General features: G+C 39.3%; 1 protein-coding gene across 1 annotated transcript in view; it reads right to left on the reverse strand.

The window, feature by feature from the left end:
* The window catches only part of LOC128640795 (ubiquitin carboxyl-terminal hydrolase 24), a 385,043-nt gene that overhangs the window by 96,634 nt on the left and 266,949 nt on the right, over nucleotides 1-21,460 (reverse strand). The window contains exons 38-40 of the mRNA XM_053693215.1: nucleotides 19,657-19,798; nucleotides 12,913-13,060; nucleotides 6,970-7,065 (exon numbers count right to left, since the gene is read on the reverse strand). Of these exons, the coding sequence (XP_053549190.1) occupies nucleotides 6,970-7,065; nucleotides 12,913-13,060; nucleotides 19,657-19,798 (386 nt within the window). The remainder of the gene's footprint in view (nucleotides 1-6,969; nucleotides 7,066-12,912; nucleotides 13,061-19,656; nucleotides 19,799-21,460) is intronic.

A 21,460-nucleotide genomic window follows, 5' to 3' on the forward strand; every position in this document is an offset into this window, starting at 1 on the left:
GGCGTCCCACGCTGAGTAAAACTCGGCTCTTCCAGGTTACCGCAATCGGCGGTTTCGGCAGTTCAGATCAATTGGATCAGTTAGACAGCTGTGATCCGTGCTCTAACTACGGATCGTTAGAGGGGTCAAAATCAGGAGCTCCCGGAAGAGCCGAGTTTTACTCAGCGTGGGACGCTGTCCACTGGCTGCTAAGGATCTAGCATACACACCTTCCGGTGTAAGTAAAATTGGACACCTTTGTGTTTGAACTTTCTTCCGCTGCTGACAAGTTGTTTTTTCTTGTCTTCTCTTAGGAATCCATTCCTGTTTAATTCAATTTGGAAACTTTGATGTTGGTCTAGAAGGGTAGCAAGAGTGATTGTTTTAAGGAGCGCTATTAACCCATTTGCTACACATCTTCTGAAGCTCCAAACACCTCCTGGCATCGTGTATCAGTTCATACACATTTGTGGTCATATTTATATCTGCATTTATGTCTTTTTATGAATTCTTTCTTAAATGTATGAATTTGTGTCTGTATTGATGTATGCATTTAATCTGCACTGCAGTAATTTTTAATCTTTGTGTGCTTATTTTTGTATCATTGTGCTGATATATCTGTATGTGCAGTTTTTTACTGAATTATTTTACTGTTCTCTATCATATATGAAATTGAATTAAATACATACCTTATCTATATTCAATACTTTAACAGTATTGTTTTATTCTATATATTTTTTACATTTATTTTTTCCTACCTAAAGTTTTATATATATATATATATATATATATATATATATATATATATATATATATATATATATATATATATATATATATATATATATATACACATACATACATACAATTTATCCTCTAAATAAGCCCTATTGGTTATAGGTTTTAAGCTTTCCTTTAGCGCCACAGAGATTTGATGGTTCTGATCCTGTTATAGTAATCAGAGCTAGATAAACCTTTCAGCAAAGGATAACAAGAGAAGGAAAATTGCTAATAGAAGTAAATTGCTAATAGGAGTAAATTAGAAAGTTTCTAGTTGCTCTATCTGAACCGCAAAAGAAAAAAATTTGGGTTCAGTTTCCCTTTAACCCCTTAACGACCAAGGACGCGCAGGGTACGTCCTCAAAAAAAAAAAAAGGCAGTTAACGCCTGAGGACGTACCCTGCACGTCCTCGGTCTGTAAAGCAGCTGGAAGCGATCCTGCTCGCTCCCAGCTGCTTTCCGGTTATTGCAGTGATGCCTCGATATCGAGGCATCCTGCAATAACCCTTTTTAGTCATCCGGTGCAGAGAGAGCCACTCTGTGGCCCTCTTCTCTGCACCGGGGATCGGTGGCTCTATTCGTTGGTGGGTGGGAGCCGGTATGGGAGGCGGGTGTCAGCCATCAATGGCCCTGCTGATCTGGAGGGGGGTGGGATGGGCGGGGATGGCCGGGGGCATGCACGGGAGCGGGCGCATGCACAGGGAGGGAGCGGGTGGGAACCGCTACACTACAGAAAAATATTTGTGAAAATTTGAAATAGTGGGGGATATGTAAAAAAAAAATATATACATCAGACAGGGGGTGGGGGTCAGTGTTCCCTCTAAGGACAGTTTTGTGTGCAGCCCAGCAGTGAAGCAGTTAAGAGAACCATACCTTGCCATCTGCATTGTGTAGTGTTTGCTAATTGCAGGGTGTGGTTACCTAATTAACTGTTTCACTGCTGGGCCGCACACAAAACTGGCCTTAGAAGGAACACTGGTGGGGGTTGGTCTGTGGGGGGGGAAGCTACACTACAGATAAAATGCAAAACAAATAAAAAAAAAACAAAAAAACTTTTTTGTTGCAAACTGGGTACTGGCAGACAGCTGCCAGTACCCAAGATGGCCCCCAATAAGGCAGAGGGGGAGGGTTAGAGAGCTGTTTGTGGGGGATCAGGGAGGTTGGGGGCTAAGGGGGGGATCCTACACAGTAGCATATGTAAATATGCTAAAACAATTTAAAAAACAAAAACAAAAAAACCCCCCAACCTTTTATTTTAGTACTGGCAGACTTTCTGCCAGTACTTAAGATGGCGGGGACAATTGTGGGGTGGGGGAGGGAAGGGAGCTGTTTGGGAGGGATCAGGGGGTGGGATGTGTCAGGTGGGAGGCTGATCTGTACACTAAAGCTAAAATTAACCCTGCAAGCTCCCTACAAACTAGCTAATTAACCCCTTCCCTGCTAGCCATAATACACGTGTGATGGGCAGCAGTATTTAGCGGCCTTCTAATTACCAAAAAGCAACGCTAAAGTCATATATGTCTGATATTTCTGAACAAAGGGGATCCCAGAGAAGCATTTACAACCATTTGTGCCATAATTGCATAAGTTGTTTGTAAATAATTTCAGTGAGAAACCTAAAATTGTGAAAAATTTAGGTTTTTTGTTTTTTAATTTGATCGCATTTGGCGGTGAAATGGTGGCATGAAATATACCAAAATGGGCCTAGATAAATACTTGGGGTTGTCTACTACACTAAATCTAAAATTAACCCTATAAGCTCCCTACATGCTCCCTAATTAACCCCTTCACTGCTGGGCATAATACACGTGTGGTGCGCAGTGGCATTTAGCAGCCTTCTAATTACCAAAAAGCAAAGCCAAAGCCATATAAGTCTGCTATTTCTGAACAAAGGGGATCCCAGAGAAGCATTTACAACCATTTATGCTATAATTGCATAAGTTGTTTGTAAATAATTTCAGTGAGAAACCTAAAGTTTGTGAAAAAATTTGTGAAAAAGTGAACAATTTTTTTTTATTTGATCGCATTTGGCGGTGAAATGGTGGCATGAAATATAGCAAAATGGGCCTAGATCAATACTTTGGGATGTCTTCTAAAAAAAAATATATATATACATGTCAATGGATATTCAGGTATTCCTTACAGATATCAGTGTTCCAATGTAACTAGCGCTAATTTTGAAAAAAAAAGTGGTTTGGAAATAGCGAAGTGCTACTTGTATTTATGGCCCTATAACTTGCAAAAAAAGCAAACAACATGTAACCATTGGGTATTTCTAAACTCAGGACAAAATTTAGAAACTATTTAGCATGGGTGTTTTTTGTGGTTGTAGATGTGTAACAGATTTTAGGGGTCAAAGTTAGAAAAACTGTGTTTTTTCCCTTTTTCCTCATATTTTATAATATTTTTATAGTAAATTATAAGATATGATGAAAATAATGGTATCTTTAGAAAGTCCATTTAATGATGAGAAAAACGGTATATAATATGTGTGGGTACAGTAAATGTGTAAGAGGAAAATTACAGCTAAACACAAACACCGCAAAAATAGCCTTGGTCCCAAACGGACAGAAAATGGAAAAGTGCTGTGGTCATTAAGGGGTTAAGCTTTACAATCCTGCTTTTTTTAAATAAAGATAGCAAGAGAACAAAGAAAATATTTGGGTTTAGTATCCCTTTAAGCCATCGTGCATAGCAAGAGAAGAGAGGGTTTTAATGTCAAGCCAGGCTTTTAAACAAACTGATTTTATTGGTAAATATAAATCTGTGGGGTTTTCCCCTTTTGAGATTCCTTACAGAAATGAACATGGCTTGATGTCACTAGAGAGCCTGAATTAGAGAATCTGCATAAGTTTGGATGTGACACACTTAACTAGTTGTGCTGATAAGGCTTTGACAATCACAATAGCTAAACTGAGCGAACAAACAGCCCAGGAAAGCAAATACTTAAATGTGCCTGTTAGTGAGACTTGAGTCCTGGAGTTGAGTGGGAAAGGCCTCAATCTTAAAGGGTCGTTATAGTAAAAGAAAATAATTACATGCTCTATTCTGCTATAGCATTACATTTTAAGGCTAGTATCAACCCTAGACTACTGTGTGTTTAACACCCGCAAAGGGGTTAATATTGCTCAGGTCTCGCAGAGCACTGCTGGTCCCGAGCGAAAAATGCAGCTGATCCAATCAGCAGTGCTAGTTGCACAACTCAGTGCCCTGTGAGGGTCGATGATCTTAAAGGGACACTGTACCCACATTTTTTCTTTTGTGATTCAGATAGAGCATGCAATTTTAAGCAACTTTGTAATTTACTCCTATTATCAATTTTTCTTCATTCTCTTGCTATCTTTATTTAAAAAGAAGGCATCTAAGCTTTTTTTTTTTGTTTCAGAACTCTGGAAAGCAGATTTTTACTGGTGGATTAATTTATCCACCAATCAGCAAGAACAACCCAGGTTGTTCACAAAAAATGGGCCGGCATCTAAACTTTCTTGCATTTCAAATAAAGATACCAAGAGAATGATGAAAATTTGATAATAAGAGTTCATTAGAAAGTTGCCTAAAATTGCATACTCTATCTGAATTATGAAAGAAAAAATTTGGGTTCAGTGTCCCTTTAAAGTTACCTGCTCTAATGCAGGGTTTTACAAAAAAAATTCCCCCAAGACCCAGTGCAATGATACCACATCACTCTGCCACCCTATTTATATGCTTGGTCTGAAAATTTCTGATGTAATATACAACAAGATAGCTGCGATTTTTAGCAAAGTGACAAAATGTGTGTGTACTTATTCCTAAACTTGAAAATGTTGTAAAAGGTAATACTCACTGATAACACACACACACACACACCACACGCACATCACACACTAATGTACATCACACACACCACACATTCTCATATAACACGCACACCACACACACACACACACCATACACTCTCCTACAGCACACAAACTCTCATAACACACACACACCATACACTCTCATATAACACACACACACCATACACTCTCATATAACACACACACACACCATACACTCTCATATAACACACACACACACCATACACTCTCATATAACACACACACACACCATACACTCTCATATAACACACACACACACCATACACTCTCATATAACACACACACACCATACACTCTCATATAACACACACACACACCATACACTCTCATATAACACACACACACACCATACACTCTCATATAACACACACACACACCATACACTCTCATATAACACACACACACACACCATACACTCTCATATAACACACACACACACCATACACTCTCATATAACACACACACCATACACTCTCCTACAGCACACAAACTCTCATAACACACACACCATACACTCTCATATAACACACACACACCATACACTCTCATATAACACACACACACACCATACACTCTCATATAACACACACACACACCATACACTCTCATATAACACACACACCATACACTCTCATATAACACACACACACACCATACACTCTCATATAACACACACACACACCATACACTCTCATATAACACACACACACACCATACACTCTCATATAACACACACACACACCATACACTCTCATATAACACACACACCATACACTCTCATATAACACACACACACCATACACTCTCATATAACACACACACACACCATACACTCTCATATAACACACACACACACCATACACTCTCATATAACACACACACACACCATACACTCTCATATAACACACACACACACCATACACTCTCATATAACACACACACACCATACACTCTCATATAACACACACACACCATACACTCTCATATAACACACACACACCATACACTCTCATATAACACACACACACCATACACTCTCATATAACACACACACACCATACACTCTCATATAACACACACACCATACACTCTCATATAACACACACACACCATACAATCTCATATAACACACACACACCATACAATCTCATATAACACACACACCATACACTCTCATATAACACACACACCATACACTCTCATATAACACACACACACCATACACTCTCATATAACACACACACACCATACAATCTCATATAACACACACACACCATACAATCTCATATAACACACACACCATACACTCTCATATAACACACACACCATACACTCTCATATAACACACACACCATACACTCTCATATAACACACACACCATACACTCTCATATAACACACACACCATACACTCTCATATAACACACACACCATACACTCTCATATAACACACACACACCATACAATCTCATATAACACACACACCATACACTCTCATATAACACACACACCATACACTCTCATATAACACACACACACCATACACTCTCATATAACACACACACCATACACTCTCATATAACACACACACCATACACTCTCATATAACACACACACCATACACTCTCATATAACACACACACCATACACTCTCATATAACACACACACCATACACTCTCATATAACACACACACCATACACTCTCATATAACACACACACCATACAATCTCATATAACACACACACCATACACTCTCATATAACACACACACACCATACACTCTCATATAACACACACACCATACACTCTCATATAACACACACACCATACACTCATATAACACACACACCATACACTCTCATATAACACGCACACCATACACACTCATATAACACAAACACCATACACTCATGTACATCACACACATTATCATATAACACACCACACACACACCCCACACTCTCATATAACACACACCACACACACACGTACATCACACACACTATTATATAACACACACACCACACAATCTCCTACAGCACACACACTCATATAACACAAACACCACACTTACGTACACGTCACAACCCAGTAAACATGGTGTTGTGACCCAGTAATGGATCCTAAGCTGTGGTTTGAAGAACCCAGCTGTAATGTATTTGAGCATGTAATGTGTTGACTATAAAGGCCTTTTAATGTAATAAGTCAAACAAGATTCTATTGCTACATTTTTGATTATTGTGGAATTTACAAACTTGCTGAAAATTTCAGATAAAAATGGTCATATCTCTCCCCTTGCACAGATTGTCTGTAAACACTGAATGTTCCAACGACTGAGTTATCACTTACTGCATTTACAGATGCTAGAGACAGCACAAAGTTGAAATAGTCGCTGTTGTAGACGTCTCTGTTTCTCATAAACTTCAAGTTTTCATCTCTCACCATCTGAGCAAAAAAATAACTTAGTTTAAACACACGGAGACTTCATTATAAGATAAAGAATTAGTGAGAAATGCAATTTCTAATGTACAGAAACATTTTTACAAGTGGAATATATATATATATATATATATATATATACACACACACATATATATATATATCATAATTTATGTAAGAACTTACCTGATAAATTCATTTATTTCATAGTGGCAAGAGTCCATAAGCTAGTGACGTATGGGATATACATTCCTACCAGGAGGGGCAAAGTTTCCCAAACCTCAAAATGCCTATGAATACACCCCTCACCTCACTCATACCTTAGTTTAACGTGTAGCCAAGAAGTGAGGTGTAAAACAAAGGAGTAAAAAGCATACAAAAAGAGGAACTGGAAAATAAAGCGATTTATACAAAAAATAACCACCAGAAAAAATAGGGTGTATCTCATGGACTCTTGCCACTATGAAAGAAATGTAAGTTCTTACATAAATAATGTTTTCTTTCATGTAAGTGGCAAGAGTCCATGAGCTAGTGACATATGGGATATAATACCCAGGATGTGAAAAACCACAAGTCACTAGAGAGGGAAGGATAAAATAAGAACAGCTAAATCCGCTGAGAAATTAAATCCAAAATAATTAAGTTTTCTTTAAAGAATTTAAAAAACAAAACAAAAAGGCATTATAATTAAACAGAGACAACTGTCTGAAGAACCTTTCTACCAAAGGCTGCTTCCGAGGAAGCCAGCACATGAAGCTTCACAAGAAGTGGCAACTGATCTAGTAGAATGAGCTGTAATTCTCTGACTGCCCCATCTCCAAATAAGCTTTGTTAATCAAAAGTTTCAACCAAGATTCCAAATAAATGGCAGAGGCTTTCTGACCTTTCCTGGGACCAGAACAAATAACAAATAGACTAGAAGTCTTTCTGAAATTTTTAGTAGCCTCAACATAGTATGTCAAAGCTTTTACCACATCCAAAGAATGTAGAGACCTTTTAAGAGTATTCTTAGGATTAGGACACAAGGCAGGAACAACAATTTCCCTAATGATGTTAGAATTCACAACTTTAGGTAAAAATTTAAATGAATTTCGCAAAACAGCTTTATCTTGATGGAAAATCAGATAAGGAGACTCACAAGAGAGAGCAGACAATTCGGAAACTCTTCTAGCAGAAGAGTTAGCCAAAAGAAATAACACTTTCCAAGAAAGTAGTTTAATATCCAAAGAATGTATAGGATCAAAAGGAGGAGCCTGCAAAATCTTTAAAACCAAATTGAGACTCCAAGGAGGAGAAATAGATTTAACAACAGGTTTGATACGAATCAAAGCATGAACAAAACAATGAATGTCAGGAAGTTTAGCAATCTTTCTATGAAATAAGACAGAAAGAGCAGAAATTTCTCCACTAAAAGTATTTGCAGACAAACCCTTATCAAAACTATTCCGAAGAAACTGTGTTGTGAAATCCTAGGAATTCTGAAAGAATGCCAGGAATAATTATGAGTGGAACACCATGAAATATAGGTTTTCAAAACTTGATTATTAATTTTTCTATGAAACAGACTTACAAGCCTGCATCATAGTGCTAATCACTGAGTCAGAGAAACCTCTATGACTAAGCACTAAGGGTTCAATTTCCATGCCTTCAAATTTAGAGATTTGAGATCCTGATGGAAAAACAGCCCTCCAGACAGAAGGTCTGGCCTTAAAGGAAGTGGCCAAGGCTGGCAACTGGACAACCGGACAAGATCTGCATACCAAAACCTGTGAGGCCATGCTGGTGCTATCAGAAACACATGAGATTGTTCCATTATGATCTTGGAGATCACCCTTGGAAGATGAACCAGAGGCGGAAAAAATATAAGCAGGTTGGTAAAACCAAGGAACTGCAAAGGCATCCACCATCTCTGCCTGAGGATCCCTGGACCTGGAAAGGTATGTGGGAAGCTTCTTGTTTAGATGACAGGCTATCCATTCTATTTCTGGAACACCCCACATCTGTACAAGATGAAAGAACACATCTGGATGGAGAGACCACTCCCCCGGATGTAAAGTCTTAGGGCTGACATAATCCGCTTCCCAAATGTCTATTGTCTATAACTGGGATATGAATCACAGATATTTGACAAGAGTTGGATTCCGCCCAAGAAAGTATCAGAGATACTTTTTCATTGCTGAAGGACTGCGAGTCCCTCCTTGATGATTGACATATGCCACTGTTGTGATATTGTCTGTTTGAAAACTAATGTAAAGTTCTCTCTTGAATAGAGGCCACGCCTGAAGAGCTCTGAAAATAGCACGGAGTTCTAAAATATTGATTGGTAACCTCCCCTCTTGAGGTTTACAAACCCCTTGTGCTGACAGGGACCCCCACACAGCCCCCCAACCTGTAAGACTTGCATCTGTTGTGATCACAATCCAGATAGGACAAACAAATAAGGACCCTTGAATAATAAGGTGATGGTCCAACCACCAAGTCAGAGAGAGTTGAGTGCTGGGATTTAAGTATATCAGTTGTGATATCCGAGTATAATCCCTGCACCATTGGTGCAACATGCAAAGCTGTAAAGGCCTCATGGAAAGAGTCATGGACACTGAATCTATCTGGAAACCTTAAAAGGTGACCCTTGTCTGAGGAATCAAGAAACTCTTTTGTAAATTGATCCTCCAACCATGTCTTTGAAGAAACCACACTAGTTGTTTCATGTGAAATTCTGCTAAATGAAAAGATTGAGCTAGTACCAAGATATCATCCAAATAAGGAAACACTGCAATACCCTGCACTCTGATTACAGATAGAAGGGCACCTAAAACTGAAGAGAAGCGTCCTGTAAGTCTATTGTGGACATGAAATGACCTTGCTGAACAAAAGGCAGAATAGTCCTTAGTCACCATCTTGAAAGTTGGGACTCTTACAAAAACGATTTAGAAATTTCAGATCCAGAATTGGTCTGAACGAACCTTCTTTCTTTGGGACAATGAATAGATTTGAATAAAAACCCAAACCCTGTTCCTGCAGAGGAACTGGATCACCCCTGAAAGCTCCAGGTCTGAAACGCATTTGCGAAAAGCCTGAGCCTTCACAGGGTTTGTTGGAACATGAGAAAGAAAGAATCTTCCCATGGAAGGTCTTATTCGGAAACCTACTCAATACCCCTAAGAAACAATATTTTGAATCCACTGGTTTTGAACAGACTGTCCAAATGTGTTGAAATAATTTCAATATGTCCCCCACCAGTTAAACTGGATTGAGGGCTGCACCATCATGCAGTCTTAGGGGCTGGGTTAGGTTTTTTGAAAGGCTTGGATTTATTCCAATCGGAGATGGTTTCCAATTAGAGCCTTAGGGGAAGGAGATGTTTTTTGTTCTCTATTCTGACGAAAGGAACGAAAACTATTGGGAGCTTTAAATTTACCCTTAGATTTCTTATCTTGGGGCAGAAAAACTACCATTCCCCTGGTCATAGTGGATATAATAGAATCCAATTGAGAACCAAATAAATTATTACCCTGAAATGATAAAGATAGTGCTCTAGATATAGACACCATATCAGCATTCCAAGATTTAAGCCATAAAGCTCTTCTAGTAAGAATAGCTAAAGACATAGATATAATATCAATCTTAATGACATCAAATATAGCATCACAAATAAAATGATTAGCATGTTGAAGTAAAAGAACAATGCTAGACAATTCAGGATCTATTAACTGTTGAGCTAAACTGTCCAATCAAAAAGTTGAAGCAGCAGCATCAGCCATAGAAATGGCAGGTCTAAGAATATAGCCAGTATGTAAATATGTTTTTCTAAGATAAGATTCAATCTTCCTATCTAAAGGATCCTTAAAAGTAGTACTATTTTCCATAGGAATAGTAGTACGTTTGGACAAAGTAGAAATAGCCCCATCAACCTTAGGGACTAATCCCCCAAAACTCTAAATTAGCCACAGGTAAAGGATATAACTTTTTAAACCTAGAAGAAGGGTTAAAACAAGTACCAAGTTTAGACCATTCCTTAGTAATCATATGAGAGATAGCATCTGGAATAGGAAAAACTTCAGGAGCAACCTCAGAAGTTTTAAAAACAGAATTCAAATGTTTGCTATTCAAGAGGACTAGATTCCTCAATACCCAAAGTAAAAAATACTTCCTTTAATAAAGAACGAATATATTCAATCTTAAAAGGTTGATTTATCAATTTCAGACTCTGAAGTAGGATCCTCTGAGAAATCCTCATCAGCAGAAGATACTTCAGTATGCTGATGATCAATACAGGCTTCATCAGATTTATGAGAAGTAAGGAGAGACCGTTTACGTTTGTTTGAAGGCGGAAAAGCAGTCATAGCCTTCTCTATGGCTGCAGCAATAAAATCTTTAATATCTACAGGAATATCATGTACAATAGACTGTGAAGGTTTAACAGTAGATGTATTTGTACTTATAGAAACATTATTAGCATGTAATAGTTTTTCATAACAAGTGCCATATATTTGAGCTGAAGAAGTAAGATCAGCTAATTTATAACATACACACTTAGCTTTAGTTGTGTTCAGGCAGCTTAGACCCTATAGTAACATCAGAGGCAGGATCAGTCTGAGACATCTTGCAAAATGTAACAAAAGAAAAAATAACATTTTAACAAAATATCCAATTTCCTCAAATAGCAGTTTCAGGAATGGGAAAAATGCTTATGATTATTTTTTTTTATACAAAAGTAAAATCAAAAGCAAGCAACCTAGCCCTCTAAGATCAAATGAGAGCAGAGAGCAAAAAGAGGGAGAGAGACTTGTATAACAAATTTAAGGCTCCAAAAATGGGGCAAATGCAGAGCAAAAAACTTTTGGCACCAAAGATAATTGATGGGACTCGTGTCATAGCAGGCGCAACTTCGCGTCAAAAAACCTTGCAACAAGAAAGTTGCAAGAAATTACGTGACTCGCGGCAGACGCGACTTTGCGCCAAAAATTTCGCAATAAAAAGTAACATTCTGCGTCATCGCGAGCCTAAGCCCGCAAAGTTTTTGAAAAAAAAAACAAGCTTCAAGTTATAATTAACTGGAACCCCAGGTAAGTCTAAAACTACCATAAAACACAATTCCCAAACTGAAACTGTTAGACTGCAAAGGGAAATGCACAGACCTGACTAATGGCAAATATATACAATATACATTTAAAACTTTATAAGATAAAGTGCCAAACATAGCTGAGAGGGTCTTAAAAAAATTATATATACTTACCAGAAGACACCCATCCACATATAGAAGACAGCCAAATCAGTACTGAAAAATATCAGCAGAGGTAATGGTAGAGGAGTATAATGTCGATCTGTAAAGGGAGGCAGCAGATGAATCTCTACGACCGATTACAGAGACCCTTAGAATAGATTTCCCATAGGTGAAAACATGGTATCATCAGGCAATACTCCCTTCACATCCCTCAGACAAACACTGTATATGCTTAGAAGCGCCTATCACAGAAGAAAATCAAGCACAACTTCCTTCACCACCTCCACAAGGAGGCAAAGTTTGTAAAACTAAGGTATGAGTGAGGTAGGTGGTGTATTTATAGGCATTTTGAGGTTTGGGAAACTATTATTATTGGGACAGATTGCTCAAGTTAGCAAAAGTAAGAACTAAAGCGATTTTTAGCCTAATAGAGAAATACAGGACGATACCTTCTGTATTACATTGGTGAACACATTCAAAAATACCACAAATTAATTTGCCCTGAGATTCCACTCACCCACACTAGCTAACGTTCATAGATTATAAGTCACAAGCTCAGACTGAATCTATAACCCTATATAATCACGCCTCTGAAGTATTAAAGTAAAAAATTCCCAGGCTGGTCTTACCTGGTATATCCTGAGTGGCATTTTCTCAACAAATAGGCCCTTTTTCTCCCCTTTTCTCACCAATTTGGTCAGTATGGAAAGACGATCATTTTGCCTGTGCGGTCGAGGAGATGACTGTGGGGAAACATCTGGCGATGAAGGAGCAGATCTAAAAAACAGAGCAGATATTGGATTTTTGAGCAAAATTAAGTAACCCGAATTTAAATAATAATAATATATAAATAGTGTACTAATAATCAATATTCTTAAGAGGTACATAAAGGAAATTTATGCTTACCTGATAAATTTATTTCTTTTTTGACACGATGAGTCCACGGATCATAATTACTAATGGTATATTCACCTCCTGGTCAGCAGGAGGCGGCAAAGAGCACCACAGCAAAGCTGTTAAATAGCTCCTCCCTTCCCTCCCACTCCAGTCATTCGACCGAAGTTAGGAAGAGAAAGGAAAAGCCAAGGTGCAGAGGTGTCTGAAGTTTACAATAATCCACAACCTGTCTAAAACAACAGGGCGGGCCGTGGACTCATTGTGTCAAAAAATAAATACATTTATCAGGTAAGCATACATTTTCTTTTCTTTTTTAAGACACGATGAGTCCACGGATCATCATAATTACTAATGGGATTCAATACCCAAGCTAGAGTACACAGATGATACAGGAGGGACAAGAATGGTAACCTAAACGGAAGGCACCACTGCTCGAAGAACCTTTCTCCCAAAGTGGCATCAGCCGAAATAAAAGTATCAAATTTAAAGAACTTTGAAAAAAGTGTGAAGAGAAAACCAAGGTCCAACCTTTCAAATCTGTTCCACAGAAGCTTCCTTCAAGAATGCCTATGAGGAAGCAACAGCCCTCATGGAACGAGCCGGAACTCTCTCTGGAGGCTGCAGTCCAGTAGTCTCATATGTAATGGTTCGTAACAGAAGAGAACCAATGGCACTACTTGTTTTGATTAAGAATAAGCTCTAGATCTCTGAATATGACGGACTCTGGAGTATGTCCCAGATCAGTACTATGTAATGAAAGAGTCTGTGGTGCTGTGTACTGTATATAAACTTTAAAGGCTGGATGTGGTTAAAGAGATAACCACAAAAAAAAAAAAAGAGTACACTTGTAGCACTCGGGAGCTTAATTTGATGTAGTTAGATATATCAAGAGGCTCAATGTGGCACAGTAGTTAGAGAGACAGCACTAGTCTCCAAATATACAAAACCTAACTAAATTAAAACTTAACGTTTATTAATTACACAGTGCTAAAATTTGAGGAAAACAATAAAGATTTAAAAACACTAACCAAAATAGGTGCTAGTTGAAATAGAACAAATCAGTATAATAGGCTAATGAGACCAAGGCGAGGATCACTATGTAGTAGTCTCCTCGTAGGAGGCCGTGTAATATGGATACAATCAACAAGTGATTGTGTGTACTCTCGGACTGAGTACTGATCAGTATTTAGTGTATAGCCAATTCAGATACACAAATGATTCTATGCGAGTATGAGCTGCAATTTCCCAGGGATAGCTACTAGTGTACAGATTCGTTCCTTCTGAGAAGAAGGATTAGGACACAAGGAAGGAACAACAATCTCCTAATTAATGTTCCGATCAGAAGTAACCGTAGGAAGAAATCCTAATGTAGTACATAAAACTACCTTATCTGAATGGAAAATAAGGTAAGGAGACTCATACTGCAATGCAGAGAGCTCTGACACTCTACAAGCATAGGAAATAGCAACAAGAAATAAAACTTTCCAAGATAACAACTTAATATCTAAGGAATGCAGAGGCTCAAATACACTACATTCAGACTCCCTTGAGAAGTAACTGGCTTGAACACAGGCCTGATCCTGACCAAGGCCTGACAAAAGGATTGTACATCCGCCAGACGTTTGTGTAACAAAAAAGATAATGCCGACATTTGACCCTGTAGGGAACTAGTCGATAAGCCTTTCTCCAAACCTTCTTAGAGAAAAGGCAAAATCCTAGGAATCCTAACTCTACTCCATGAGTAGCCCTTGAATTCACACCAAAGAGAAAATTACGCCATATCTTATGGTAGATCTTTCTAGTTACAGGCTTGCTAGCCTGAATCATGGTCTCTATGACCGAGTCAGAAAAAACCCAGCTTAGACAAAAATAAGCGTTCAATCTCCAAGCAGTCAGCCTCAGAGAAACTAGATTTGGGAGAAAGACCCTTGAAATAGAAGGTCCTTCTGCAACGGAAGTCTCCAAGGTGACAGCGTTGACATGTCCACCAAATCTACATACCAAATCCTGCGACGCCAAGCCGGAGCAAAGAAAATCACAGACACCCTCTCCTGTTTGATTTGAGCAATGACTCGAGCAAGAAGCGCAAATGTAGGAAAAAAGGTATGCTAGACTAAAAGGTCTAAGGAACCGCCAGAGCATCTATCAGTTCCGCCTGGGAGTCCCTGGACCTCGACCCGTATCTTGTGGGCTTGGCATTCTGTCGAGACGCTATGAGATCTAACTCTGGCTGACGCCATTGGAGAATCAGGCTGGGGAACACACTTCCGGATGGAGTTCCCACTCCCCCAGATAAAAAGGTCTGCCTGCTCAGAAAGTCCGCCTCCCAGATCCCTGGGATGTGAATCGCCGACAGCGAGCAATAATAAGCCTCCGCCCACTGTAATATCTTGGCTACCTCGGTCATCGCTAAGGAACTTCTCGTTCCTACCTGACTGATGTAAGCCACTGAAGTTATGTTGTCCGACTGGAAGCTGATAAACTTAATCAAGACTGAGGCCAGGCCAGGCGAGCATTGAAGATAGCTCTCAGGTCCAGGATGTTTATAGGAAGGACAGACTCTGACTGAGTCCAAACTCCCTGAGCCTGTTGGGAACCCCAGACAGCTCCCCACCCTAGAAGGCTAGCGTCCGTTGTCACAAACACCCAAGACGGTCTGTAAAAGCAGGATCCTTGGGAGGATTCAAAAACATCCGCAGTTGAAGAGAGTCCCTCGTCTCCTGCTCCAGGGTTATTCGAGGAGGCAAGTCCGCATAATCTCCGTTCCATTGCCTGAGCATGCTTAACTGCCGAGGTCTGAGGTAGAACCGAGCTCTGATTTCCTGACTTGTCAGAAAAAACTGTATAGATATGGAATCTATCATGGTTCCCAAGAAAGTCACCCTAGTTTTTGGGACTAAGAGACTCTATTCCAAATGTACCTTTAGAGTTCTCAGAAAAGATAACACCATGTCTGTATGGGATCTTACTTGCTGACAAGATGGCGCCTGGACTAGAATATCGTCCAGATAAGATGCCACCCCAATGCTCCGTGGCCTTAGTACCACCAGTGGAGACATCAGAACCTTCGTGAAGATACTGGGAGCCGTGGCCAGACCAAAAGGAAGAGGCACGAACTGGATGTCTAGAAAGGTAAACCTAATGAACTTGTGATGATCCCTGTGGATAGGAACATGTAGATATGCGTCCTGGAAATCCACTGTTGTCATAAATTGAAGAATGGTACAAACAGTTTCCATCGTGAAAGACAGAACCCTGAGAAATTCGCTTAGACTCTTGAGGTCTAAAATTGGTCTGAAGGTTCCCACCTTTTTGGGAATCACGGACAGATAATGAACACCAAACCAAACATTATTGAGAACCTGCCCCCTTACGGGTCGGGTGCACGCCCCTCATGTTGAGTCAGCAGCAAGACTCAAACTGATTTCCCCTATTCTAAATCAGATATTGATCTCCGAGCTTGGTAGGAGGAATAAAAGATTTTCCCTGGAAATCTCGAGAGAAATGACACTCTCTCTTATTTCCTTATCACTATACTACATTAAAGGAGCTTACTCATTATAGGCCCTTCTCCTATACCTGTGAGAGGGGAGTCTGTCCCTAGAGAGTATCGCCGCACTGGAAAACAGTAGTCACACCAACCGCAGGTTGACAATGTAGACCCTCTATTATTAATCATAGGGTCCTTCATCTGCATAGAGTCTTGAAGGAACTACTATTCTTTATTAAAACACTCTAAACCAACGTGGAGCTTCCCATCTCCCTTGGTTATCTCCTTCCTTCTAAGAGTAGAAGAAAAAAAAGGGGCAAAACCCTATAGCCCTATCTGGTACAGGAATACTTCCACCATTAAGGGTCCATCATAATATTAGAATAACCTACTGGTGTCGGAGGCACCCAGAGTAGCTAAAACCTCCTCAAGGAGCTCTTGATTGGATAAAGGTAGTTACCTCATCCGAGACCGTGAATTCCTTGTCCGGTGTTACCGAAATATCTTCCTCCTTAGTTACAGGGAAGAAACATTCAAAATAACCACAACTGAGTCAATCACACTATTCTGAGTGAATAAAACCTCATGCACATTTTAATCCAACAATGTATTAAAAACAGGGCAACTCCATGTGGGCTATAAAATATTTTTTTTTGGAACACCTAGGAGACATTTGTTGTATATTTGACCATTGTCACTAGGCTCTTAAGCAATATGCGCCTAGAAGATGTAGGTTTAGAACAAGTCTATCCTTATCTTAAAGACTTCCCAATAAATGAGAAATAGAAGTGGATTAGTAGAACCACCTTGAAATCCAAGCCTAAAACCAGAGACCTCTAGCAGGGTCTCTTGGACCACCTTGAATTATAATAAACAGCTGGATTCCTTAACAAGATTATCACATAAAAAAAACGTTACTGTCTCTTTAAATGTTAAAAGTAACTTTTTTATTTCTGTTGTGCAGAGGTAAGCTAAAATTAACATGCAAACATTGCAGAATTTATCAGAAACGTAACTTCTTTGTTAACAGCTATCGCCATGACATGAAAGAAGTAATGCCTTGTGCAGCAATTCCAGAAGGAAATTGCGAGGAACCGCAGGGCACTGCCTGTGAGTTAGAAAATGTAATGTATACTTCCTAATCAATCTGCCTCACATATGGCAGAATAATTAAATATAAAAGTGATATTTTGCGCAGCAAATCCAGATTGAATTTGTGAGGAACTGCAGGGCACTGCCTGTTTGTTAGAAAATTTAATGCATACTTCCTAATCAATCTGCCTCACATATGGCAGAATAATTAAATATAAAAGTGATATTTTGCACAGCAAATCCAGATTGAATTTGTGAGGAACCGCAGGGCACTGCATGTGAGTAAGAAAATTTAATGTGCACTTAATCAATCTGACTCATATCTGCACATCTGGCAGAATAATTGAATAAAGACTTAAACTGTAGTCAATAAAAAGTAACATATAGGAAAACGTTAATTTCTCTTTAATTTTTAAAGAGTAATTTCTTTATTTTGTTGAGGACAGGAATTATTGATTAGATAAGAAAGGACTTTCGGAACTGCTAAAACACTATTTACACCTCATGTTAACCCATGTGAGGTATCAGGCAGCCTCTCAACACAAAACCCTGACCTTGCAATAGCGTTGACTTAAGCGCAAGATCTGAGACACACATTTCTCCATCTCTTCCGATAACCGGAAGTGCTAGGAAGGAAGAGCCCCTGCAATGCGCACACTCTCATCTTAATTCCTCCACTCCTTGCGATCGTCAGGCGTGTAAGAGGAAGGAAAGTAAAAACTTTGGCGCCCTTTATATGCTCCGCCCCTCGTGGGCATCACACAAGCCATCTCCCGGTCGCCATTGATTAAATAAAGGCACCGGGAGCAAAAGGATTAATCTTTCAAGCTGCAAATAAAAACTGCTTAGTCTGGTAAACTCACACTGTGACCAACAGATTAACACATAAACATACAATCTCCCGGTCGCCAGTGTAATAACGCTGTCTTTAAGCCTAAACAGCTGGAGGTCTAATTGTAGTTACCGGGAGCAAGAGAACAGAGAAACCCCTTAGAGCACACACTCTTGTCTGTAAAAAAACTCAATATAATCTCACTGTCGGCTCTATTAGATGAGACCGCAGGAGATGAAACACATGTTACCCAGTGCCTGAGTTCTAGCTGCTATAACGTCTCCTGATAGACTAGGAGAGTCTGTGTCCAAGATCCATGAGGTCTAAATCAATAAAGTGCCCCGAACTTTTTCTGAGTTCCTCTCCCCAGAAATAAAGTTAGCACTTACCTCATCTTCTGCCTGGCAGCAAAGGCAGTTTCCAGGTTTAGGAGGTCCTTTTCCCTCCCATGGCCCTGTAAATAAACGAAAATCCTGAATCAAAATCCCTCAGGTTTTCTTGGTAAGGGCAGCATCAGAATATGGGAGGCGCAGTGAGAATTATATCCCACAAGTTCCCATTGCTCTAAAGCCACCAAAAGCTCTACTGTAGAGACTGATATGGACTACGGCTACACCCTAGAACAAAGCAGCACAATCTTGTACTACTTTAAAAATAATAAACTCTTGATTGTAGAATCTAATCTAACACCTCACTTTACCTTTTCCTATCACTAATGTAGGCAAAGAGAATGACTGGAGTGGGAGGGAAGGGAGGAGCTATTTAACAGCTATGCTGTGGTGCTCTTTGCCTCCTCCTGCTGACCAGAAGGTGAATATCCCATTAGTAATTATGATGATCCGTGGACTCATCATGTCTTAAAAAAGAAATGTAGCCATCATCATGCCAGGTCAAACAAAAATATTGTTCACAGATGATACTGGTAGCAAAAAGTAAAAAAATGCCCTTGTGCTGTTTAATAACGAAAAAAACAACAACCTATCATTGCAAGTATTTATGGGTCATCTTTTCATAGCTTAGGAATTACTTTAACAAATTTCGTGCAATAAGGTGAATACGTACAGTGATAGATCCTCTGCTTCTTGTCGAACTACACTGACCCGGCTTTTCTTTGGTAATACAGGAGAGTTCTGATCGGACACCCTTTGATAGAAAAGCATGTAGGCATTCCAGTATCGCCGGCGCACGTCAGGGTACGGGTTTGCTGGGCACAAAAGGTTTGTAGCAATGAATAAATAACTGCTAGAAATTTAATCGGCTGCTTAAATATCACATTTGTTTTCATAACAAAAAACCTTTGTATATGAATACACCATTGGAGGTTTAAAGTGAAGGTCAATTTTCATCAATGAGTGCCCGGTTTTTAAAAAACATAATTTATGCTTACCTGATAAATTTATTTCTCTTGTAGTGTATCCAGTCCACGGATCATCCATTACTTATGGAATATATTCTCCTTCCCAACAGGAAGTTGCAAGAGTCCACCCACAGCAAAGCTGCTATATAGCTCCTCCCCTAACTGCCATATTCAGTCATTGGACCGAAAACATGTAGAGAAAGGAAAAACCATAGGGTGCAGTGGTGACTGTAGTTCAAATGAAAAATTTTCCTGCCTTAAAGTGATAGGGCGGGCCGTGGACTGGATACACTACAAGAGAAATAAATTTATCAGGTAAGCATAAATTATGTTTTCTCTTGTTAAGTGTATCCAGTCCACGGATCATCCATTACTTATGGAATACCAATACCAAAGCTAAAGTACACGGATGATGGGAGGGACAAGGCAGGTACTTAAACGGAAGTTACCACTGCCTGTAAAAAAAAACAAAAAACATTTCTCCCAAAAATAGCCTCCGAAGAAGCAAGGTATCAAATTTGTTAAATTTGAAAAAGTATGAAGCGCAGACCAAGACTCCGTCTTGTAAATCTGTTCAACAGAAGCCACATTTAGTAGAATGAGCTGCAATCCCTTCAGGAGGCTGCTGTCCAGCAGTCTCATAAGCTAAATTAATTATGCTTTTTAACCAAAAAGACAGAGAGGCTGCTGAAGTCTTTTGACCTCTCCTCTGTCCAGAATAGACAACAAACAAGGTGAACGTTTGATGAAAACTGTAGTAGCTTGTAAGTAAAACTTTAAAGCACAAACCACGTCCAATATTGTGTAATAGACGTTCCTTCTTTGAGGAAGGATTAGGATACAAGCATGGAACAACTATCTCTTGAGTGATGTTCTTGTTAGATACCACCTTAGGAAAAAACCCAGGTTGGTACGCAGGACTACCTTATCCGTACGAAAGACCAGATAAGGAGAATCACATTGTAACACAGATAACTTGGAGACTCTACGAGTCGAGGAAATAGCTACCCAAAAGGAACTTTCCAAGATAAAGATTGATATCTATGGAACAAAAAAGGTTCAAACGGAACTTCTTGAAGATCCTTAAGAACCAGGTTTAAGCTCCATGGTGGAGCAACAGTTTTAAACACAGGCTTGGATCTAACCAAAGCCTGACCAAATGCCTGAACGTCTAGAATACCTGCCAGACGCTGGTGCAAAAAAATAGACAGAGTAAAAATCTGTCCCTTTTAAGGAATTAGCTGGCAACCCTTTTCTCAAAAACATATTGGAGAAAAGATAATATCCTGGGAATCCAGGCTTTACTCCATGAGTAACCCTTGGATTCATAACAATCAGATATTTACACCATATCTATGTTCAATTTTCCTAGAGACAGGCTTTCATGTCTGTATTAAGGTATCAATGACTGACTCGGAGAAGCCATGCTTTGATAACATCAAGCGTTCAGTCTCCAGACAGTCCATCTCAGATTGATTCTATTTAGATGGTTGAAAGGACCCTGAGGTA

Source organism: Bombina bombina, chromosome 10, assembly GCF_027579735.1.
Source record: "Bombina bombina isolate aBomBom1 chromosome 10, aBomBom1.pri, whole genome shotgun sequence".
In the NCBI taxonomy this organism is placed as follows: Eukaryota; Metazoa; Chordata; class Amphibia; order Anura; family Bombinatoridae; genus Bombina; species Bombina bombina.